Here is a 26,286-nt window from a genome sequence, read left to right on the forward strand (position 1 = left end):
CTTAAGTTAGTTCTGTGAATCGGGCCCCCTGTGCCTCCAAAAAATAAATGCGTCCTTGTGTAAGGTAACTGCGGCTCATGTAAAGCCTCCAATGTCTTCGGGTTGAATTTGCGGTATACGCCTTGGGTCCCATGCAGCCTTTTCTTTAATATAAAAAAATATATGAAACAAAATGTCAGTATTCGCAATTTTTAACGGGGTAGTTGGATATAATCAAAGCTGATATTTTTCAGGGCACACTGCCACATAGATCTTTTGGATTCCCACAGAAAATCACTAACAGAAAAAATGAAACTTTGGTACTTATTAGCTGCATAATGTATGTTTTCATTTTATACCTACAACCTTAGAAAAACAGCCTTTTTTCTTTTTTTTTTAAAAAAGATTGAAATGTTTAGTGTGGATTTATTTGTGTTTGTCAGGTTTTGGCACATCCCTTTGTTTAAAAGAGCAACCCCTCACAAATCTGACCCCGCATACCGCCACAAGGAACGCACCGCCGGGCTTTTCTCAGCCAGCATAACTGAGGCATGCCGATGTTAATGTAAAAAATGTAAATGCATATATGGTTGGAAACTGTCAAAAGCAATGCTGTGTGAGCTGCTCACATTTAGTGAGTCTATGGCCTGGGGGTTGACTTCATCACCATGTAGCTGATACTGATTTGGTGGTAGAAAGGAGTCTGTAGCATTCTACTCCTTCATTTGCCTGTTTCGGCTTGCTTCTGCCCTCTGCACCATGCCCTAGAAGGACACATTCCACTGTCCCCCGTAACACTCCGTGACATTCACCTTCGACATCGACTAGGACCTGCTCAGTTCTCGTGGCCCTATCTCAGTGCACCGTAAGTCACCGTCCCGTGGCGGTGTGCCTGTGCCGGCCGCGGTGTATCCGGGGCCACTAACTCAGTGCAGCTCAAGTCATGGACTCTGTCTGACTGACTATTGGATGGCCTCTGAGTCGATGGCCTGGGGGTCATCAACACCATGTGTCTGTGGCCCTGCGCCGACCGCTGCCTCTGGCCTTAACTGCGGTCCACCAGGGCTCACACATCAAATCGAGTCCTGTCCTGCCCGGACCACGCATCACCGCAGGATGCACACGCCACCACCACCAGGACCACATCCAACCAATAACTGCCAGAGTCGAAAGAGTCTTACAGCCAGACTATCAGAGTTGATCACACATGTCTTGGATGCCATCATCAGCTTGGTATCCTGCTCAGCTCTTCAGGTGCAACCAACTCAGTGCATCACAACTCATGGACCCTTTCCAATAGATTATTTTGCTGTGGACAGCTCACGCAACGTCACCTCAGGCAGTGGGGAAGACCTGGGACGAAGATGTGGAAGAGGAGGCAGGTGTGCGGAGGTGTGAAGGCCCAGACAATTGGAGGGCAGGAGGCAACAAGCAGAAGGCAGCAATGCAGACTGGCGGTGGTAGTCCAGCTACACACTAGGAGCTATGATTGAGGTACGTGCTGTGGATTGCGTACGCAACCATGTCACCTGAGCCAGTGGGGAAGACCTGGGACGATGATGAGGAAGATGTGGCAGGTGTAACACACCCTACTGCAGCTGCAGCAGGAATATCCCCAAGGGACACAATCTTGGACAATTTCTTCACATGAGCACGATCAGCTCTGGTGCCCCTACCTCAGTGCACTGCGACTTGCCGACCCTTCAGATTGAATATTGGGTGACCTCTGTACTTGCCCTGGCTACTAACATGATGCTTTGCAGTTGTTTGTGTTATGTTGGTGTTTCCTGTTTCCGCTTTAATAGTGATCACTGTTCAAGTTGTTGCCAGCACCAACCACTCCCTGAGGGCTGGCTCACACTCATCTCACACCCATCCAGCAAAGGCGTCACTGGCCAGGTGACCCTGGTAATAAAGAGTGGCCGGGTGCACATGCCCGTAGCCAGTTCAACTGACTATCAAAGTGTGTCCTTGTGCTCTTCACGTATGCATGATGGCCCCGGTCCCTACCACATTACATTGTGCGGTGTACAGCGGACGCAACCATGTCACCCCAGGCAGTGTGTAAGACCTTGGACATGTAGCTCTGTGGTCCTCCCCTTCATAAGTAAGCAGAGTGGACTGGGCCGGCGTACGCAAGTCCAGCGTAGGGGTGTGAATGATTGTCCCGGTGTTCTGGGCGTAGTTCTGTACTGGAAATGGCAAATGCGTGATTCTATGTTGCTGTGTGTCTTTCTGTTGGTGAGTGTATGTTGTCCCTGATGGGAATTAGACAACCACGTATGTAATCGAGTTTGGCTGCCATGAATTCGGACACCACCCACACCTGTTCAGCCACCTCCTTCTGGCAGTCTAACACCTGCCCGTGGAATGCGATGTGTGTTTTGGTGAGGTGCTGGGAGCCAGCCGTGGTGGTGGGTGCTTCCTGCTGTGTGGTCTGTGCAGGGGGTGGGGTCTCCTGGATGCAGCTGGGCTGCCCTGCACCTGGAGGTGGGTTGCCTAAGATGTTCACGAGCTGTTGTAGGGTGTCTGTGTCGAAGGTGTGGAGGTCCTCTTCATCATCACTGATGAGTTGTCTGCTCTGCAGGAGGTGTTATTGTCCCTCTGCTATGTGAAGGGGAGATACATTTTAACATTGTGTTGACATGTATGTTGACGCATTGTTCATGTTTGCATCAGGACTGCATGACAATGTACATTGTGGCTGTTTGGGAGGAGCTGACTGTTTGATGAGGGACAGTGGAAATTGGAACTACATGACGGATGAGGTTGTACACGTACATTTTCATCTCATAGTTTCCTGCTATGCCAGATATGATTGGCCCATTTCCACGCACAGGCGGAACCAGTTGCGTCCTCTCTTCTGTAGTGAAAGTGTTCCACTTTGTACCACATTGTCGTCAATGTTGATGTGCAGTTATTGCTATGTGTGTGTGCTGCATTGTGGGTGAGTCGCCCCTGCTTCTCTGATTTGGCTGCCCCTTATCCCTTTCAGGCGGTGTGCCTTTGACTTCTGTGCTTTGACAGTGCTGGGATAATAATAATAATAATCCACATTTGTAAAGCGCGAACAATTACCCGTAAGGGTCTCTAGGCGCTGGGGGCCGTCGGGAAGATTAAGCAAGCTATTGCCCAGAGTCACATGGTGCTGGGCTAATCTGCCGCCGGCACTGGGGATCGAACCGTGATCCCAGATTCCGGAGTCAGTCGCCCTGGCCGCGGCGCCACACCTCTTCCCGGATTCAGACTTGGGTATATTGGGCTCTTGGTAGAGTTGTGACTCTTGGGCATGGTTTGTCCGCATATGTGCTGTTGACGTCAGGGACGGTTTGCGCACGTGGAGGTGTCAGAGTGCGGCCTGCTACTTATCGGATGTGGTCCACACTCAGCCACCTTAGTGTTGTGGCATGCACAATGTCATGATGATTGGATTGCAGCCATGCTAATCGTCGTGTGGTGTCACTTGCATAGTCGTGTGGATCACAAATACAAATCTTTGCTGGGTTTCGCACGTGTGCATGTGTTGGTTGTGATATTGGTGATGTGTGGGGTGGGACCCCTATAGGCACATGGTGGACAGGGGCCTACTTGGTGTTTGTATGTGTGCTGCAGTGTGCCACAGGGGTCAGGGACATGATCCAGAGTCATTGTGTGTGTACAGTGTGATCTGCTTAATTGTGCATGTGTGCCATTGTGCTCATCTACCCCTGTCCTCCCAGGCCTGGTCGGTACTCACCCTGTTGATGTTGTGTCAGGTCATGTTGAGCAGTGTCCGGTGCCACAACTCCTGGCACCGTATTCCGACTGATGACTGTGGCCACCATTTTCTCCATGTCATCCAGCTCCTGGTGTGCCGCTGGACCCCCACCTCCAATCTGCGTTGCTGCTTTCATGTTGCATCGAGTTTCTTCTTGGTTTTGGCCTTCACATCCTTCCAGCACCTCTTAACCTCTTCCATTGTCCTCCTCAACGCTGCATCTGCATTCACAGGGTCCAAGATAGTCTGCCATATTTGCGTCTTTGTTGTCATTGACACGTTGGAGGTGACGAACAGTTGTGGGTAGTGTTCTGTCACCTCCGTAACGGTGATCCTGTTTTCCTGCAGACTGAACCGCGTCTTCCTCTTCCTCTTGGCCTTACCTGACCCCGATGTTCCTTGCTGGTCGTCTGTGGGGCTTGTGGGGTTCGTGTTGTCCTCGGCACTCGGTCCGGGTACATCCATAGTACTATGCAGTTTATTATTTTTATCTTTATTTTTCCGGCTTTTATGGTGCATTTTCCCGCATGATGTGTGGGAATTGCAGGCCTGTCGCTGCTTATCACTGATTTTTGTATCGCGGCTTGCCACATCGCCACTTTTTTCGCGTTGAGGTTTCGTATTTTTACGTCGTCGCGTTAATTTTAATGCAGTCATATGGCGCGTTATCTTGGGACTATCGCATGATGCTGCCGCGTTGAGAATACAACGTTAACACGGTGTTATTTTCCCGCAATAGACTGCCATGTGCAAAGTTGCGTTAAGCTAATTTTGCGATGATTAAAACATGTTCTTGAGAATATCCGCCCCCCCCCCGAGTGTTGTTTGGATTTTGAGTCACTTACAAACTCATATTGCACTCGAGCAGTGTCACAGCAGCTGGATGTTAAAAAAATCCAACGGGACCAGCGAAGGAGCTTGGCAGCAGTTAAAAAATGTGTGCTTACAAACATCTTGTTTTCGGAAGCACCACTAAGCTGTATTCTTTACTTTTGTCTTGGAATTGCACTTGAACAGCCAAACAAATAAGTTAGACTATTCAAAATAAATTCAGAGGACTGTCAGTATAATCACTGCTGCGTCCATTTTTCTCTCAGACGAAGAACAAAAGTTACTTACCTGTAAACTGTGGTTCTCCAATATTGGTGTCTTTCATAGATTCACATGCTTGAATATTCCCGGTCGTTGAAGTGGAAGTCCCACGGTACATAACATAGCAATGTAGTAATAACATAAGCCAATATAGGCATAAAAGAAAGTAAAACCATAGAGTTTTTATGGATAGACAACTTGTCACTTCTATAAAATATTACTGTCATTATGCTTTAGTCCAAATTCCAGCCAATCAGGCGTCCGCACCCTCTTAGAATGTTCTCCTCAGAGGCTCAGGCCCTCAGGTTTTCGTAGCACAAGAGTGATATAGAGTCAAATAGAAAAAAGAGCCTCTGAGGGGAGGAGGGTGGGTCGCATGTGAATCTATGAAAGACACCAATACTGGAGAACCACAGTTTACAGGTAAGTAACTTTTGTTCTTCTCCAGTATTGGGGTGTCTTTCATAGATTCACATGCTTGAATAAGAGTAGTGAGCAGTGATATCAGAATAATACAAGGTACATAAGAATCAATGTAATCACAATACCCAGATCGAAAAGACTATGGTTATATAAATATAAACACATATATATATATATATAAAAATAGATATATAAAAACAACAAAAGTACCTTGTATACAGGAGGAGGGAAGCATCAGAGGCTCACCTTATTTTAAAAGATTACGAAGGACTGCCTGTTCCACAGCTGTGTCAGTGTTGTCAGCAGCATCCAGACAGTAGTGTCTTGTAAAGGTGTGTCTGCTGGACCATGTTGCAGCTCTACAGATGTGTTGAAGAGGCACCCCAGCAAATAGCGCAGTGGAAGAGGAAACCTTTCTCGTAGAATGTGCTCGAACAGTTGCCGTAAGTGGTTTTCCAGCTTGTTGATGGCAAAAGGCAATTGCAGTAGATATTCAGCATACAATTGTTTGTTTGGTGACCAGATGACCCCTTCCCATCTGTCCGTAGGCCACAAAAAGTTGGTCATTTTTACGAATAGTAGCTGTTTTTTGAAGGTAAAATTTCAGACATCTCTTGACGTCTAAAGAATGAAGTGTCTTCTCTGCAGGAGTTTGAGGATTAGGGAAAAACGTTTTTAAAATAACTTGTTTATTGAGGTGGAAATCCGATGGGACCTTGGGGATAAAGGCCGGATTGGTGCGGAGCAAGACAGAGTCTTTGGTAAATTGAAGAAAAGGCGGTTTAGTAGTAAACGCCTGTAAGTCACTGACCCGGCGAGACGAAGTAAGAGCCAGGAGTAGAGAAGTCTTCCAAGTAACGTATTTGAGATCGCCTTTATGGATTGGCTCAAACAGGGGTTTCATGAGCTGTGCTAACACAATGTTCAAATGCCAAGGTGGAGGTGGTCGACAAATTGGAGGAAACATTCGAAAAAGACCCCTGAAAAATTGTTGAATTACTCTTGACGAGTAAAGCGAGTTGGAGCCATCTTGACGAAACCATGAGATTGCTGCTAGAAAAACTTTAAGGGTAGAGTACGAGAGGCCTGATTTTGCCAGGTGTAAAAAGAAAGGCAAGAGTTGTTCTGGCTTGGAATGAATAGGATAAACGTGAGCTTCATTGCACCATAGACAGAATCTTTTCCATTTGAGTTTATATGTTTTCACAGTTGAAGCTGCTCTAGCCTTTGCCAAGACCTCTCTACAGTCTAAAGGAATGTCCAAATTTACAAATTCATAGTGCTCAGGTTTCAAGCTGCTAAACGTAGAGATGCTGGATCGGGATGACAAATTTGGCCGTGTTCCATGGTCAGAAGATTTGGAAGAGGGCGAAGAATGATCGGGTCGCACTGTGACAGGAGCAGGAGTTCCGTGAACCAGATTTGTCGAGGCCACCGGGGGGCTATTAGAATAATGTAACAGGGTTCCTTCCTAATTTTTCACAGAACTTTTCATCAACAGACCAGTTCATCAAAAAGGTATTCCCGCATGACTTTGGTTGGGGAAGCCAACTTGCGTAGAACAGGCATTTGCGGTTCAGATGTGTGCGAACAGATCCAGATTTGGGGAGCCCATTAACCGAAAAATGTGATCCAGAGTGGGTTGATGTAATTCCCACTCGTGATTGGTCGTGGATGACCTGCTTAGGGAATCCGCAAGATTGTTCGACGCTCCCCGAACATACACTGCTGTGAGGACGATGTGATGTTGAATCGCCCAATTCCAAATTTGTTGAGCCTGAAGGGACAGCAAGATGGACCTTGTGCCTCCTTGTTTGTTGATGTAGTGCATGCACGTTGTGTTGTCCGTTCGGATCAACTCCGAGGCTCCTCGTATGATGCTGCGAAAAGCTTTCAGAGCCAGAAAAATGGCCGGTAATTCCAGCAGGTTGATGTGTCACGTCTTTTGTTGAATGTTCCACTTGCCTTTTACAGTTAGTCCTTGCAAGTGCGCGCCCCAACCCTCGAGAGATGTGTCTGTTGTGAAAGTGAAATTTGGAGTGTCCACCAGGAATAGACGACATGAAGAGACATTTTCTTGGAGAGGCCACCACAAAAGGGCTCTTTTCATTCGAGATGTGACTTTGACTATATCGCTGAAGGATCCTGAGTCTTGAGCCCATTGTCTGTCTAATTCCTCCTGGATAGGTCTCACTTTCAGGCGGCAGTGAGGAACTAGAGGAATGCAGGAGGACAACATTCCTAGGAAAGCTTTCAACTGTCAGAGAAAAACGGACTATTTTAGACGGATGGAAGCTGCTAGATTGCGAAGGCGTAGACGTCTTTCGTGCAACACAAAAGCTTTTGCTTGCTTGGTGTCTAGAATGGCTCCCAAGAACAGGCTGTTTTGAGCTGGGAGAAATTGGGACTTGTCCATGTTGAATGTGAGGCCCAGGGATTTGAAGAGGGACCTGCAGAAAAGAGTTTGTTTGGATGCCTGTTCGAACGACCTTGCCTTCATCAGGCAGTCGTCTAAGTATGGAAAGATTTGCACTCCTTGTAGGCGAAGGTAAGCTGCCACCGGTGCAAGGACTTTTGTAAACACTCGGTGAGCGGAACTTAGGCCGAATGGAAGAACTTTGAATTGAAAGTCTTTGCCGGCCACTCTGAATCTGAGAAATTGTCTGTGCATCGGCAGAATGGGAAGATGAAAATAGGCATCTTGAAGATCCAAAGTTGTCATATACTCCCTATGGGATAGAAAAGGAAGTACCTCCTGAAGGGACAACATGCGAAAAGTTTGTTTTTTGATGTATTTGTTCAGGTCACGTAGGTCCAAGATGGGGCGCCATTCTCCCGACTTTTTCTGTATGAGGGAGAACCCTGAATAAAATCCTCTGCCCTTCTGTAGTTTTGGAACTACTTAGATCGCGCCATTTCTTAATAACATTTTTAGTTGATTTAAAAGTTCCTTTAGGTGAGCAGGAGGGGGTCATTTTGGTGGAGAATTGGGAGGAATCTTTACAAATTCCAATGCGTGTCCCCTGCGCACAATAGCCAGAACCCATTGATCTGTAGTAATTAGTGACCATTTGGAGTAGAAGTGGGAGATTCGACCTCCAACTCTTGAAAAAGCGGGAGGACTCTGGGACAGTGAATGGTGAAAGTCATGTTTTTTTGGAGGAATCCTTTCCTCTGTAAGAGGATTTACCTCTGTTTTGTCTGTAGGACGAAGAATGCTGTTGTCTATACGATTGCTGATTCTGGGAGGAGTAGCGATGCTGTCCTTGTCTATATTGATTGGAGTTTCCTCGAAAGGAAGAAGAGGAGCCACGTCATCTTGTGCCTTGAAAAGGATGCTTTTTAAACTGTAGAGTTCTCGAGAGCACGGGCAGTGTCGGTGTCCTTTTTTATTGTTTGAAGGGCATCGTCGATATGTTGGCCAAACAATGATTCACCGTCGTAAGGCATGTCCAATATTTTAGTCTGCACATCTTGACGGAAGGACGTGGCCTTTAGCCAGCCCTGACGCCTGAGGACTGCTGCACCAGCCAAAAGACGGAAACCAGTGGAAGACAGATAAATAGCACAATCGATAATTTCCAAGGAAATTCTTTCTCCTTTTTGAAGAATTTTTAATGCCTTTGGTATTAGATCTACAAGTGATGATATGTCAGACCACATTTGGCGGTCGTAACGGCCCAAGATAACTAAAGAATTGGCCGCACGAACTGTAGTTGCCGCCATAGTGGAAAACTTTCCAATACCATCAACGCGTCTACCCTCTCGGTCTGGCGATGGAGATAATGGAGATGCTGGGTTTCTGGATCAACGCTGTGCCGCCTGAGTAATAATGGAATCAGGCTTTGGTTGCGAAATGAGACAAGCAGGTGAATTTGCAGGCAGGGGCTTTGTATTTCTAATCCAGCCTCGGTAGAACAGCTGGAATAGAATTTGGAGTTTGCATGAGCTTGAGGCCTTCTTGCCAAAAAAAATCGAAGATGGGAATAGAATGGACTTGTTTTTGAGGCTGATCTTTAAAATCATATAAGAAACAATCTTCCTCTCTGGTGGTCATAGGAAGGTGGAATCTTTTTGCCACTCTTTCCATGAGTAAATGAAAACCACCTATGTCAACCGGTGGAGAATCCAGAGGAGCTGGAGCAGCGATTCAGTTTGAATCTGATGGTTGTCCCATTCAGAAAGAAGGGATCCGTCATCCAGCTTACCTTCTTCTTTGTCACCTTCATCATCATTCTCATCGTCATTGTCCTCCTCTATGATTTGAGGAACATTGTGATGTTGAATTCTGGTCGCCGACCAGGTATGGCAAATGATTCTCTAGTAGGAAGAGGTTGTGGAGGAACTTGCGGCGTTGGAGAAGTCTGTACTGAACGTGGAAAACGGCGGTAGTAATCATCCAACATGAACTGGAGGTTGTAAATAAGAGTTAAAGGTATCTGTGCCATAGGAAGTTCCTGCGCAGGTTGTGTGTCACAAGTAGAAAAATCCTCTTCCTGTATGTCATCATCATCAGAGTCCTGACATTTTATAAGAAGTTGAGAGGGACTGTAAGCAGCCCGAAATCTGTTGTCATCCTCTGATTCCTCATCGTCAGAAGAAAATAATTCAGCTGGAAGTTGAGAAGGAGTTTGAATTGGCATAGGGTATCCAAAGAGGGATGTCGCCGTTGAAGCAAAGAGCTTGAAGCCTTCAATGGTACTAGATCCATGGATGCAGTTGTAGCTGTTACCGTCGACGGTAAATGTCGTTGTTGAGACACCGTCAATGACAAAGCCACCGTCGAAGACAAAGCCGCCGTCGACAAAGAAGCCACCGTCGACCTCGAAGCCACCGTCGACGACGAAGCCACTGTCGACGACGAAGCTACCGTCGATGCTGAAGCTACCGTCTACGACGGAGCCACTGTCGGCGAATGCTTTTTCCTGCGTTTGCTTGCCGCCGCCGACGATGTCAAAGGCACTGTAGACGAAATAGGTCTCACCTTAACAGATACCAACATCAACGGTGAAGATGCATGACAGGATCATAGCTGGCTTCATAGACACAGAAGTTGAAGTCGTCGACGTAGACACGACGACAGCAGCTCTTGTCGACGGAAGAAGCGACGATGAGCTCGTCGACGAGATAGGCAGTTTCTGAGGTAAAAACTGCGCAGATGGAGTCTTTGACGCCTGAGAATCAGATCTCGGGGCGTAGAAGGTGCAGAAAGACTCAGAGGGGAAGAAATCACCCCTTTTGAAGTTGAAGGTTAGATAGTGGGCTTATCCACATGATGTTTCTTCACCACTTTAGGTTTTGGAGAAACCTTTTGATACTGACTGGTCCTTTTCAAGGATGAAGATGTCTTGATTGATGACACACTCTCCACATCTGAGAGAGGGTTCTCTGAAGTCTTCAACCTCTGTAGCCACAGAAGGAGACGCCCTTGTCTGCCCTTTAGAGTCTTCTGAGAGAAGGTTCTACATATTTTACAATCCTTTACCTGATGTTCAGGATATAGGCAATAGATGCATTTTTTATGAGGGTCTTCAGAATGAAGTCTCTGTTTACCACAGTTTCTACAAGGTTTGAAGAGGGATTTCTTGGTAGGAGACATCATAAAGCTAACTTTCTGAGAAAAAATGAGAAGAAAACTGAGCTTAGATCAGGGAGACTCCCTTCACACGACGTGCTGTAGAAAATCTGATGGCCTGAGCCTCTGAGGAGAACATTCTAAGAGGGTGCGGACGCCTGATTGGCTGGAATTTGGACTTAAGCATAATGACAGTACTATGTTATAGAAGTGACAAGTTGTCTATCCATAAAAACTCTATGGTTTTACTTTCTTTTATGCCTATATTGGCTTATGTTATTTCTACATTGCTATGTTATGTACCGTGGGACTACCACTTCAACGACGGGGAATATTCAAGCATGTGAATCTATGAAAGACACCCCAATACTGGAGAATCTTAATTCTTTTCTTCCTCCTCTACAAGGAACAGGTCAATGTATGTTTGCTTTCAATTTAGCAATGGATTTAACTGCCATTAAAACAGAGGCTGTATGTCAGAAAGGTCCAGCGGGAGCAGCGTTTGGTAGTAGTTAAAAAAATTGTCTTTACAAATATCTCATTTTCGGAAGCTACAAATAAATACGCTTAGCGTTTAAATATGAAATGTCTCATGGAAATAATGATTACCTTTGCTACAAATATCCCATGGGAGCAGCAGAAAAAACAAGATACTATAAATACATTCTTCAAGCCTAAATAACCAAACAAAAAGAAAAAAAGTTTGCCAATTCAATGCTATAATACTACGTGGAGGAAGAAGACTGTACTAGGCCAGTGTTCTCGGGGAGGGTCATTAGTAAATGAGGCAAGACGACAAATGCATGCCTTATACCAATAAAAACAAAAATGACCAAATGACAATGCGGCCAGCAAATAGCAAGAAAGGAGGTAAAAAAAAGAACTTAAAGCCTACAGACTCATTAAAGCAGTTCTCGAAGAGACAGGGCATGCACTGTCTAGCTCGACCTAAAAACACTTGGACTGCAACCCATAAACCACCCACTAAGCATACTATGAATAACAATCAGTCCCACAAGATGAGTTCCGAGACACAGTAGAACTACACACTTTCTTTATTAATGAGTAACACACTCAAAGGTGGCGTAAAAACCTGACATGTATTTTTGAGTTTTTATTTTAAAATCATAACCTAGTGCATGAAATGTGAATGGTGACCACACAAAATATGAAAAGCAATGCAGAGAAACAGGCTGAAAATGAAAACAGCAAGAACAACTCTAACATTATTAAACACTTTTCTAAACACTACACTATGTTTTATCGGCAGCAATAAACAGCAAGTCTCTTCTCGACTTTCAGCGATGGCTCCCACAGCGCAGCATGCATGTCATCTCATTATGAAAAAGAAAGACAGATATTTCCGATTGCACCTTGTTCACGGAGAGAACATAAACACCGACCGTCTAAAGGCCACGTTTTCCCGCTGACGCCGCCGTCTTAAGTTGACGCTGCAAGCTGGCGTGACTTCAGCCTCGACAACACTGTCGTGAAGTTCCTCTCTAAGCTCTGTGCTAGAGCTCCTGGGTTCGGGATAACCAAATCGGTTTAAATCCCTAGTTAAACCCCACCATTCATCCACCGGCCACCCGACTACTATCGACGAAGATTACATTAATTATAACTCGGAAGAAAAGTAGATCGGCTTACCCCCAAGACGATCGTCCATCGCGTATTCCCCACTCGCCACTCCGGTGAATGCAAAAACGGACACTGGACACACAAAGGCTGTGAGACAGGAAAAATCACCCAATTTGAGGCGCAGAGGAGCGTGTAGTCGAGACAGACATCTATCTATCACCTGGAGACAGCACAGACGAGGAATGGCGGTGTCATCCCAGGCTTGCCACGTCAAAGACATCGGAGTGCATATGAAGAGGACACGGGACTGAGATGAGATCCTATGATCGCATCGCCCACAAGCTGCCCGATGCCCCTGGACTGCGCTGCCCTGGCCCCCACTAGCCTCCGATGAGGCGCGGAGATCGGTAGACCGGAGCCTGTCCACCCGAGGCTTCAGAGAAGGTAAGATCCTGTGACCGCAACGCCCGCAGGCTGTGAGAGGCACCTGGACTGCGCTGCACCAGAGCGCGCTCACCCGAGGCTGAGCGGCATGTCCTGGGTTGCTGCGGAGACTCCCTGAACTTGTTTTCAGGCACTGCTGCTCTGCTGGGACGACGGCGGCGGCGCGGATTGGATGGGAACTGATCTGCCCGCGGGGGAAGCTAAGGCCCCCAGCTGATAAGAGGAACTGCGTGGACTGTTGTGGGGATGCGGGGAGGTGCTTGAGGCCCAGATCGAGGGGCACACAGTGAGCGGGGGAGTCGGGGGCCCAGCCAAGTAGCAAAGTGAAGCCGGCCAAATTGTTCAACAATGAGCTGGGAAGTCAGGGCACGGCCTGCCTGACCTTAAAATGGTGGCCGGCGCTGACGACCAGATTTGAAAAACTGAGTTAAAAGGATGAATGTATTGTAAAGAAAACAGAAATCAGACCCTTGTACAATTTTTACTGCACATATCACCTTGGTGTTTTGCTGCCTTGCTGCCTGGATGCCCTAGGGCACTCTCGAGTTTGGGGATGGCTCCCTGCTGAGGAGCTGATCTACAAAATGGAAGTATCAAGGAAAGGGCAAGTGAAAGAGGACTAGGAATTAGAAACAGATAAGGGCATCCAGCCCTCAGATGAGCTTGGTAACTAAGACGTCGGCCATATTGGAATGCCTTGGTCTCTCTTATAACACCATTGAAGGGAAAGGAGGAATGGTATGGGAAATTACTTTGAACACTACTTTGGCAATACGCTCTAAACCAAAGTCAAAAGAATTAATCAAAGCTATCTAGACAAGGAGATATTATAAAAAAAATAAAAAAAATCACAACATTAGGCACAAGAAGAGAGCTAGAACAATAGTAAAAACCACAGGAAGACAGTGGACAAGGGGACACATCAAACGGGACACTTGGCAAGAGGAGAGACACCACATGAACACCAACCATGTATACAGCCGGAGCAGATAGTGACAGCTAAGAGAGATCACCACTAAAGTACCTTACACCAACCAGCAAACATGGCCGATACCAGTTTAGAACCAGTAGGCATAAACGCACATGCCATAAAGTATCCAACCATCTTATCTAAGAATGCAGCCAAAAAATTCAAACACAAGCTATTAAGGAAAAACCCGGACACACTGATATCTGAAACCTCCTTTAATCTAGACAATGGCACTATTGTAAATGACCTGATCTTTTTTTACCAGAAAAATGGCTAAATGGCGCTCTGTCGTCACAGAGATGCTCAACATAAAATCTGTGAGTAATATCCCACATGGCACAAGACTTATGATCACACCGTCACCAAGTCTTAGAGCGAACCTATGCATAACTATTTACAAGAACGGAATTGTGCTCATACAAGCAGCCAACAACTAATTAGAAAAATTCGACAACCTGTTCTTAACCTTAAAAGAACGTGTAGAGAAATCAAGTTCTCAACAACACCAGACCTCACAAGTAGCCACCCTATGCAACGCCAACACTACCACCACAGGCATCATACTACCCAGAGAACTTCAGGAACCCCAACATACACTAATGTGACAGGAGGTGCATTGAATGGAAAAGATACAGAAAGAACAGAAATATCCATAAGATATACCAATACCGTTCTGACGACGTTACAGATGGAAGAACCAACACCTCTCCCACATGATGGGACACCTTCTACGAGTAGGCCATTCAAAGGGTATCTAGAAATAAATGACAGGGAAGATATCACCCCTCCCATATCCCTCTCTACTACAACACAAATGACATCGAGGACTGTACGAAAATTATACCCCAGGAAAGTGGTATTAAGATCACAAGACACAGAGAACACATCTCACACCGCACGTAGAGGAAGTACAGACAACCGAATTAATGACAAAAAGAATAGGAAGTCGGGAAAAATAACAGATCTAAAACTTTGGGACGCAAACCACGAATCCCAAAATAAGCTGATGCGTACGCCCATTATTTCACCCCGGATTCAGAGTGAAATCGAAGACCTTCAAACACAAATAAGCAATATGTCACAAGACATTCTAAGCACACTCCAAGCGATGGAAAAGATACTTGAAATCACAGTAAGCACTCACTCCAAAGTCGAGCACATTCAAAAATGAGTGCATAATTCTCAAGGAAAGAGCAGTGAGACGGCCATGCCATTATCAAATAGGCATAATAGACCAGACAGAAATCTTAGTTACTTATCTGAAGATGAAACCTTATCCTTACTCCAGACGTATGAACCTGCAGACCACAGTAGAGGGGAGGAAATTAGGACAGTCCCAATCGATGCTAATAGAACATCCAGACATAAGGAAAGGAAACCCAAACCTAACAATTTACAACAAGTCCAGCTAACCACCAACTCGCAAGAGCTTAACCCTAGTAGCTCAGGGAAACCTCTGATATGCCTACTGCTCAATTGTCAGTCCGCAGTAAAACATGCTTCAGACATCGCTGCCCTCATAGTTAGCCAGGAAATTGACCTGACAATCCTAACAGATACCTGGCTTTCGAAATCCTCTTCTCCATTCATGGATCTTCTGGTGCCCCCACGTTATAACATTGTGAGATTAGATAGACTAAAAAAGACTGGAGGTGGTATAGCCTGCATCCATCGATCGGATATAGAGGTCAGCCAGATTCATTCTGACCCACTCGAATCCTGTGAATACCTAGGTCTCAATATAAGATCGGCAGACAATCAAAGATGCAACATGTATGAGCTTTACCACCCACCGGGAAATAATGCTACTTTCATAGACCAGCTATTGGAGATCATCACAGCTAACTCTAACACTCACTCTAATAACATATTCCTATTGCGATTTTAATTTACATTGGGACGACAATAATGACAAACAGGGCAACACATTTAAAGACTTTTTAACTGAGCTAAACCTTACCCAAGCCTGCACAAAATGAACACACTCGAAAGGAGCAACGTTAGACTGGATAATATCGCGAAACAAGGATACTTCAATACGCTCAATTGTTCCATGCGACTGGTCAGATCACCATGCCATAACCTTCCTAATACCCACCTTGAAAAAGAACAAGACCACGCAGCCTATCAAACTCAAGAAGTGGATTCGGGACACCAGAGACACTAATATTGATCTACTAATAGAAAGATGTGAGAAGGACCTAGTTCCGCCAAACAAATTGCAGAATGTGAATGATCTAATGGATCACTACACTACATCAATAACGGACATAGTCAACTCCACCATGCCACTAAAACTTAAAAGAGTCCCAGAGAAAGATAAAAATCCATGGTTTAATGGAACAATAAATGAAGATAGACGGAAACTAAGACTTGCTGAAAGAAAATGGAGACCGCACCCATCATCCCCCACATTGAAATCTCTCCGAAAAATCTGAAACGAGTACAACAAAAAGATCCTCAACTCTAAAAAGGAATTTATTAGATCGGAACTGGACAACACCAAAAACAGACCACGGAAATTATTCGAGATCTTAAAGCAACAATCCAATAAGTTGTCAAAATCGGCCCATGAAACTACTAAAACTTAACTGAGTTGTGAAGAATTCTCAACATTCTTCACCGAAAAGGCCAACACGCTTGAAAGAGAGCTCAGGATGGCAGCCGACAACCTTCCCAACCAACCACCCACACTGAACAATTGCACCACGACAATCGAAAATGAATGGACAAAAAACAAGGCACAATGGGCTACCTTCAAGCTAAATGACCAGAATACCATTGCCAAAACGCTATCGGATATCAAACCTAATAACCACTATAATGACCCACTCCCCTCTAAATGCCTAAAAACAATCAGCCATATCGTCATCCCAATATGGACAAAAATAATAAATGCCTCTCTATCTCAAGGGATCCTTCCAGAATGCCTAAAAACAGGTCAAGTCTTCCCCATCATCAAAAAACCCACAGCGGATCCGGGAGAACCTAATAACTTCCGCCCAGTAACCAATATTCCTTTACTTGCCAAATTAATTGAGAAATGTGTGCAAAATCAACTGAGCCATCACATCGCAAATTTCAAGCTGCTGGACGACTGCCAGTCGGGATTCAGAACAGGCCACAGCACGGAAACAGCGATCCTACATATTGTGGATGATGCACTACAGGCCCTGGATCAAAATAGAACATGCCTACTAATCCTTCTTGACCTGTCGTCAGCTTTTGACACTGTATATCATGAAAAACTACTAGCCAGGCTTCATGACAGGATAGGATTGTCGGAAAATGTGCTGTAATGGTTTGAATCCTTCCTTCAGAACAGAACGCAACTAGACACTATCCCCACATGCCCAAATTCTATTGGAGTCCCTCAAGGATCCACACTATCTCCTTCACTCTTCAACCTGTATGTCGAAACCCTCACAGAAATTCTCGGAGATGCAAGCACATCCTACCACATGTACGCGGACGACACGCAGATATACATCAAGATCACGTCTCTGGAAGACATCAAGTTAATGAATGAGGCTTTAAAAGTATCTTTACGCTGGTTAACTAGCAATCATCTGAAGCTAAATGCACAAAAAACTGAATTCTTATTAATCTCACCACCAAAGAACCAGACAGAAGTGAAAGAATGGACGGAACTAATCACAGCACTAAACTGCACCCCTACTCTAGTCGAATCAGCGAAATCGCTAGGAATCCCACTGGATAAGAATTTAGACATGAAAGCCCACATCAAATCAATGGCAAAAAGTGCCCGATTTCACTTGAACTACATTAGAAAAGTGAAACCATTCATTTCTACGGCAGACCTCAAATTGGCAGTCCAATCTTTAGCTATTTCAAGGATTGAATATGGATGTACAACCCTAGCAGGTCTATCTAAAGCTTCCACAGCACCACTAAAAGCATGTCTCAATGCGGCCGCAAGACTTATAACCGGATCAAGGAAATTCAACCACATTTCCCCACACCTGAAAGCATTAAACTGGTTACCTTACAAAGCCAGAATTCAACTTAAAATGGCATGTATTACACATAAAGCGCTCCACTACAAAACACTAAGATATTTGGCCCAGAAAATTGAACTATCAGGGGGAAGCAGACCTGCCAGAAGTGCTAAGGAGCTGTTGCTGAGACCACCCATCTTCCGGAACATGAAAACGTATGATAGAGCTTTCTCCAGAGCAGCCCCCAGAATTTGGAACTCACTCCCTTCAAACATTAAGAAAATTCCTAACACAGCAACATTCAAGAGGGAAGCGAAGATCTTCCTAATGAGTAAGCTCCTTTCGTAAACAAGACAGCTCATCACTAGCACCGTGATATAAATGTTCTCATAACAGTCCTTCGAAATATGTAAAGATAAATTCACCAGCTATACTGGGGATAATCATTTACGATTCTATACTACTCGAGAATCGCAGATGGAGAATGCACGGAAAAAGACACTTCGGAACATTTGTATTGGAAGTCCCATTACACCTTGTACAATAAGCAGTTCCAATAACTTTAGTTGGAACATTGAAGTTAAACATATTAGGGAAATAATGATATATATGTGATTCCTGACATCACACGGTAACCTAATCTTGTCACTGTATATTTTTATTTTTTTGCTAATACTGTATAGCTGCATACCTAATCTACCTCATATAATTGTAAAACGTCCTGCTATTCAAATTGTATCTTTAACCGACCTCATGTAATTGTGAAGCGCTCTGATACCCAAGGGTCACGTTCGTGCTATATAAAACTCTTTAAATAAATGAATAAATATAGTCCGATACCTGGGTTTTTATAAGATCTGATTATCAATCGTATGAATGAATGAAGTCATTTGGAAAGTGCGACAATACCCTGATGTGTCTAGGCGCTACCTAAATCGTATGTTTATTAAAAGAAAAATTAGCAGGGGATATAGCTATGTTCTGAACAGCCAAGTTTTTAAGTTCTTCCTAAATTTTAGCTGGGCTGTCTCTCTCTTGAGAGAAGTTGGAAGCGTGTTCCAGAGTTTTGCAATAATCCAGGCTAAGTTCTTTCCACCCCACTTGCTCCATTTTATCCTGGGAACGATCAAGTTGTTTTGCTGATCGTAAAGACCTGGCTGGGACATATGGTTTTAAAAAGTGTTTTAGTTGGGTAGGGACTGTTTGATTCAACATTTTAAATGCAATGCAAAGGGATTTAAATTTAATTATTTTTGCTACCGTCAGCCAGTGTAGCTGTGGAAGAGCGAAGTTACAGATTCAGATTTCAGAATCCCCAGGAGAACTCTAGCTGCAGTATTTTGAACAATCTTCAGTTTTTGGAGACTGCGTTTTGTTGCGCTGGTGAGAAGTGTGTTGCAGTAATCCAGTCTTGGTAAAATCAGTACTGAGATCACTGTTATCTTAAATTCTACTGGGATTGAGGGTAAGATCTTCCTCAAAGTTTTTAGTATGAAGTGGCTGCTTGAAGTAGTGGAATTTATTTGGGCCTCGAAAGATAATTTATTATCCAAAATTACTCCTAGGTGTTTTGCTTTAGAAACAAGCGTGGGTAATAATCCTAGCTGGTCTGGCCACCCATGGGTGGTCCAGAATTGAGGGTTATTGCCGAAGAGTAGGACGTCTGTTTTTGACAAATTGATTTTCAAGCAATTTTCTGACATCCATGTTCCAATATGGCTCCTGCAGTCCTGAAAATTGCTGGCAATGCAGTCACTGGATTTGGTTACTAAGACGATAATTTGTGTATCGGCGGCATATGATACTAGGGTAAACCCGTAGCTTTTTATTAATCTAGCCAGTGAAGTAACATATTGGTTAAAAAGTGTGGAGTTCAGGGAAGAGCCTTAAGGGACCGCACATGGAAGTGAAAAAATCGGGGGGTGGGGGGAACAAAATGACTTAATGCTACCCACTGAGATTGGTCGGATAGGAAGGAGCCTAGCAAGGAGAGCGCCTTGTCCCTGATCCTAATAGTTGCCAAACGGTCCACCAGCAGTCCATTATTGACCGTGTCAAAGGCTAATGACAGATCCAGTAGGATCAGGGCGACACTGCCCCCGGCCTCCAATGTCCGTTTAAGCTCCTCAGTGACCGTAATCAGCGCTAACTCTGTACTGTAGTGGGCCGGAACCCAAAGTGGGACAAATCCAGCAATTCAGTATTAGTGATGTAAGCAGAGAGTTCTAAATTTATAGCTTTCTCCATCACCGTAGAGGGGAAAGGAAGTGTTGAGATAGGCCTATAATTCAGTGGATCCTCAGTATTCAGCAAGGGTTTTTTAAATAATGGCCGAATGGATGCTTTTTCCATTCTACTGGATATCTCCCCGTGGTGATCATAGCATTAGAGATCACTGTTAAAGGAGGGGGAGGCAAATGTTTCCGGTATTTAAAGTAGAATTTTAGGGGGGCAAGGGTCTTCTGGGGAGCCTGATTTGATGGTATTAATTAATTGTAGGGTTTTTTTCCGTGGTTAAGGCTGTAAATGAGGACATAGTGACAGATGGTGTCTCTAAGGTGGAGGTACTTTCATGACATGCCCCAGGGTTTTTTTGGCCATCAGGCAAATGTAGAAAGGACTGGTAGACAGCTTTAACTTTGTTTTCAAAGGTATAGCCTATGGCGGCCCACTACCTCCCTCCTAACTACCGGATCTCCCGAAACATCAGAAATTTGGGACCGGGTCAGAATTATTGAAAATGTACTCTGTAAATATGGTTTCTCGCCCTGTGCAATTGGTTATGTAAACTGTAAATACATGCTACGCTTAACCATATATATACCTGCACTTGCTGGTACTTGAGCTGTAGCTGGTCGACTCTAAATCTGTCTGTATATTGTTTTGCTCCCCTGTAAAGCGCTCTGATACCCTAACGGGTCAAGTTCGCGCTCTATAAAACACATAAATAAATAAATAAATAAAAATCCGAAATAATATTGCAGAATTCTTGACTAGCTGAGGTGTCTTCAGGAGCTGGTAGTTTTTTTATGGTTAAAAACAGCGTTTTAGGGCATTTAGTAGCAGCTCTTATTTGCTTGGTAAAATAGGTGGCTTTTTTGTGGCAATGAGAGTGTAGTATATTTGGAGGGATTCTTTTTAATTTTAGTTGTTATTTAGTCTCCAGTTCCTTTCTAGTCTGCGACAGCATTTTTTTTTTAAGTTTAAGGTTATATTTTGAAAACAATGTGGGACTAGCAGACACTATTGCAAAAAAAGATAAAACAACCCTGGTGACAAGGGCGTTCGCTTGGTTATCGTAATGATAAAAGCAGGTGCTTAGAGTGCAGACATTTCAAGTGTTTCTACTCATGATTGAAAACTTCCTGTTTTTAATGAAAGAACTACACGAGTCAGAATAACGCAGGGTTTGGAATTAGTAGAGTCTGCAGGGACAAAATGATGGAACTGGAAAGGTCTGAACAGGACCTGCCAGGGGGCCCGATTCACAGAACAAACTTAAGACAAAATCCTAAACTTAGTACCATTTTGGTATTCACAGAATGCACTTACTACTTCTGCGATTCACAGAATAAACTTACTATTTTTGCTATTCACAGAATGGATTTACGACTACTAACTTTACGTCCGCACTCGGGCCGGAAATTCCGGCCCGGAGGCGGAGCTTCCGGCGCGGAGGCGGAGCTTCCGGGCCGGAGGCGGGGCTTCCGGGCCGGAGGCGGAGCTTCCGGTCCAGAGGTGGACATTTTAAATCTCCGCCACTGGCCGGAATCCCCACCTCCGGCCTGGAAGCCCCGCCCCCAGGCCGGAAGCTCCGCCTCCGGGCCGGAAGCTCCGCCTCCGGGCCGGAAGCTCCACCTCCGGGCCGGAATTTCCGGCCCGAGTGCGGACGTAAAGTTAGTAGTCTTAAATCCATTCTGTGAATAGCAAAAGTAGTAAGTTTATTCTGTGAATCGCAAAAGTAGTAAGTTCAATCTGTGAATACCAGAAGTAGTAAGTGCATTCTGTGAATACCAAAATGGTACTAAGTTTAGGATTTTGTCTTAAGTTTGTTCTGTGAATCGGGCCCAGAGTGTTCGCAACAGGTTTGACTGCTGATCCCAGCAAATGGATGAAGCACAGAGGACTTGCTTTCAGCGCTATCAAAGCTGACCTGCTACCAGTGAATCCGAGGGTTGCAGTGGACAAACTGTTTGCTGTCTACATCTCAATGACAGCAGGGATTTCTGAATTTAGTCTCAAGAAAAGGGCAAAGTCCCTAGGAATGGTCTTAGATAAGCACCTTAACATTGAAGATCAGGCAAACACTCTTAGCTGTAGTTTGTGTCAGCTACAGTTGGACTAAAAAGGAGCATGCACCCTAGAAGCACAAGAGCACGCTTGAGAAAATTCAAAATGCCACCTTGAGGGTTGTTTCTTGTGTCCAACTGCGGGAGCACATAACTTTAACTTCATAAATGACACTTGCTACCGATAGTGGACAGGATGAAATATTGTGCCCCAATGACACTCCAAAAAGCTGTTTATCAAAGTGGTCCAGATAACTGGCCTTTAGAGTCCAATTTTATGCTCCACCGAGGCACCTATGGCCCTAAGTTCAGGTTCTGCTGGTTTTCTACAAATGTAAGTAGACAGCGCTGCCTGGCAAGTAGCTACAGGGAGCACAGGTGACCTGGTGGAATGGCTTAAAGTTGGAATTAAGGAATGTCCTATGCTTAAAGGGCTCCAGAAAAACGTAACACCTTTCTGTTCTAGTGAGATTTGAGATTAGAAACTGTACCTGAGCCTGACTACTTTGGGGTTTAGGCACCTTATGAATGGACTTGACTCAGACTTGCAGCTTCCATGTAAACATTGGCTCCTTCTTTCTCTGGCAATGTACACCAGTCGTGCTTGTCTTTTAGAGGATGTGAATGAGGTACAAAAGGATGGCTGAACAAACATGTTACCTTCCCTGCTGGTGCAGGTGGCAAGTGATGTAAGAGGATGGGATATAAGGGGCTAATAGCCCGAGGGAGGGGATACATGAGGCTTCTAGCATCTCATGGAGACTTCATTGCACTAGATGAGGATCAAGCAATAAATTTACTTTTTGTACAGCAAACGTGTATGCTGCCCAGCGCGTGTAAAACAGTGTGAGTGTGGAGTGGGTCAGGGGAAGACGGTCTATCAGGGCACCATCATGAGGCACCAGTCTATGTTTCATCTCTCCTAGTGCACCTTGTCTCTCTGGATTGTGACTGTCATGACTCTTTTTTAGGGTGTTTCATAAAAATAACAATATACAGACAACTGATGGCTGGAATGTCTGTGCTTGGAGAAGCTTTTGATGCACCGTTTTGGTGGAGAAGGCGAGTGCTGGACTATGTGGAAGTTACAGACCCGAATTACACAGTACACCATCCTCTCCAGCAAAAGAGCAGACAACAGTCTTCAAACATTGACCTCTGCACCCAGGGAGCCCTACTACTCTGCAAACACAACACCCGTCCAACATGCACTTGTTCACGTTATAGTGTAGCGCCCGTCTGATGATGTGCCTTGATGCCTCTCCAAAGGTTTGAAGCACTATTCAAATGTCATCACAGGTACTTCTGTGCTGCAGACAGTGAAGACACTTGGACACTAACTTGCCATGGGAAGAGTGTAGGATTAACACTGTCCTGAAGTTAGACCATGAGCTCTGCACATAGCTTTGTATGGCCAGGTTTTGGTTCTTGTATCAGACCCCAAAGAGACAAAGCTTCAGCAGAAGGGCTGTCCTTTCTGAAAACATATCTGGGCTCTTGGAGCTCCCTGTGCAGAATCTGTAGAGGCCCCATTTTGTAAATTTGTTCAATTGCTGTACTTACTGTTGTTGGGTGCGATCTCAGGAAAATCCCCGGCAGTTGCGGCCCTAAAGGAAGAGAGACGAGAGATAATCATCACGGACACTACTGAGACAGATAGACGTCATACCAAGGGTAAGCTGCAGGTGTTAGAGTTTGGTGGGGAGAGGACACAGCCTTACAGAGAGCTGTGAACACTGGATCCTGGGAGGAATCTCTGGCTTAACGTTCATAGTGGGGCACAAGCAGCAAAGTAGAAGTTTAACAGCTATCGATAAGGCCATACAGTTAAGAAATAAAATACCTTCATGGTCCAAACATTGTTAAGGACAAAGTAAAAAATATAGTAAGACAAATTATCACAAAAACTAAGAAAATGGAATAAAAAATTATGAAGGTATCAAAAACATTGATAAAAGACAAAATGCTCTCAAACTCACAATGCAGATGCAAATAACGTGAATAAAGTAGCAAGAGGGCTTCCCAAAAACGTCCCTCAGCTCCAGTAGCAGAGCTACTTTGAGGAAAAGTCCTGAAATGAGCAGGACTTTCTCCTGAGTCTTCAGTCATCTTTATCCAGATGAATGGAAATTCCATAACACTAATTAAAGACGCCAAAAGTAACCAGTTCAAACGGATCAACATGAATTCTACACAACATGGAAGATGCTTCTCCAGTACTCCAGATGTTCTGAAGAGATGTAAGTCCCACTGTGTTAGACTTGGGGGTCTCTAGTTGGCACAGGTATGCACTTGTGACAAATAGGGACCCCGACTCTAGTCAGGGTAAAGGGGTACACTCCTAAAATAACCCCTGCTCACCCCCTTGGTAGCTTGGCACGAGCAGACAGGCTTATCTCAGAGGCAGTGTGTAAAGCATTTGTGAACACATACAGTAATCAAGTGACAACACTACAGATGGACACCACACAGGTTTTATATAAAAAATAAGAAGTATTCTTTATATAGATTTACCACAAGACCATTGAATGACAAGAATACACAATACTATTACTTTAGATGGTAGAATTTTGCTTAGTTCTCTTTAGTTCTTAAATGCGACACTTTAAGTCAATGTACCTTTTAGATGCGACACGCAGGGCAACGAAAGTGTTGCAATGATGTTGATGCGATGAAGATTTTGGTGCAAAGAAATAAAGACGTGAAGATCCTCCAGATGCGGCACGCTTCTCCGATGTTGCGAGAAGACTCGATTCGATGCGTCAGCTGCAGCGGCGACACCACTCTACGCGATGCGACGACAGCGGCCTTGGCGGCGACACTCTTTTCCCACGTTTGCGAGACGCTTCCGCTCGATGCGACAGCTTGCAGCGGTGACATACATTAAGCGATGCGATGACAACAGCTCCGACGGCGGCACGCTTCTCTGTGGATGCAAGGCGCTTTTCTTGATGCGGTGCAATGCGACAACTACGATGGCTGCGATGGCGACACGCTTCTTCCTCGATGCGAGACTCTTCTCTTGATGTGGTGCAATGCGTCAGCTACGATGGCTGCGATGGCGGCACGCTTCTTCGGCGTTGCGAGACACTTCCTGGATGATGCGCGATGCTTCCGCTCGATGCGACAGCTGCAGCGGCGACACACTTTACGCGATGCGACAACAACAGCTCTGACAGCGGCACGCTTCTCCTTCCTGAGTCGCGCTTCAACCTCCTTGCGACACGCAGTCCCTCAGAAGGCCCAACAACAGCAGCAGGCACTTCCAAAGAACTCTAGGGAGCTGGGGGGTGAAGTCTGTTGTTCCTGAGACTTCAGCAGGAGGCAAGCTCTTTTCCAAGCCCTTGGAGAATCTTCACAAGTTGAGCAAAAGTACACACAAAGTTCCTTTCTCCTCTCTTTGGCAGTAGGCAACCCCTGCAGGCCAATCCCCCAGTTTCAGGGATAGTCTCTCCTCAGTTTCTTCTTGGTTCCTCTCCTCAGCAGAGTTTCTTCTTTTTCCCCAAAGTGATCTAAATTCTTGGGATCAGGGTCCCATTCCTTATACCCCAAAATCCTTTGTCCTCTGAAGGCAGAGGGGCCTTTGCCTTGTTCAAACCGGTTCTGGTCAGTCCTGGAGCACTTTGTTTACCTGACTCCTTCTTTCCTTTCAGAGTGCAGGGCAGAGACATCAGACGCACCACAGGAGGTGGAGCCAGCATTGTGGAGGGAAGGCACAGCCCTATTCAGGTCCCAGGTGCAACTCCTCCCACCCATCTAGATGCAGATCTCTCTGTTCACCACTGGGACACCTCACCCTGTCTCCTGGAATTCCCCAGCCCTGTCACTCAAACTCCAGGCAGGGAATACACAGCCTAGCAGAGGCAGGTTTGAATGGCTAGACAAGAAAATACCGACTTTCTAAAAGTAGTATTTTCAAACACAGAATGTTAAAACCAACTTCACTAACAGATGTATTTTATCATTCTGAGTTCAGGCATACTAAATTCGAATTTCTACCATGTTCCCTGAGTCAGTTAGGATTGTAAGATGTAATAACCAAACTGACCATTCTGGCCTATGGAGAACAGGTAGCCTTGCAATAGTGAAAAACAAAAATGGCTGTAATTCACTATTAGAACATGCCACACACACCAGGGCATGTACTACTGTAGAAGCCATTTTCTCTATGATACCAAATGCAGTAAGCTTCTAGGCCCTGTTAAGTTGACATAATA

General features: G+C 45.0%; 1 protein-coding gene across 1 annotated transcript in view; it reads right to left on the reverse strand.

Moving 5' to 3' along the window:
• The window catches only part of LOC146808719 (cell adhesion molecule CEACAM21-like), an 863,737-nt gene that overhangs the window by 421,874 nt on the left and 415,577 nt on the right, over window positions 1-26,286 (reverse strand). Inside the window, exon 4 of the mRNA XM_085614221.1 lies at window positions 23,633-23,676. Within this exon, the coding sequence (XP_085470347.1) occupies window positions 23,633-23,676 (44 nt within the window). The remainder of the gene's footprint in view (window positions 1-23,632; window positions 23,677-26,286) is intronic.

Source organism: Triturus cristatus, chromosome 7 (assembly GCF_964204655.1).
Source record: "Triturus cristatus chromosome 7, aTriCri1.1, whole genome shotgun sequence".
NCBI lineage: Eukaryota > Metazoa > Chordata > Amphibia > Caudata > Salamandridae > Triturus > Triturus cristatus.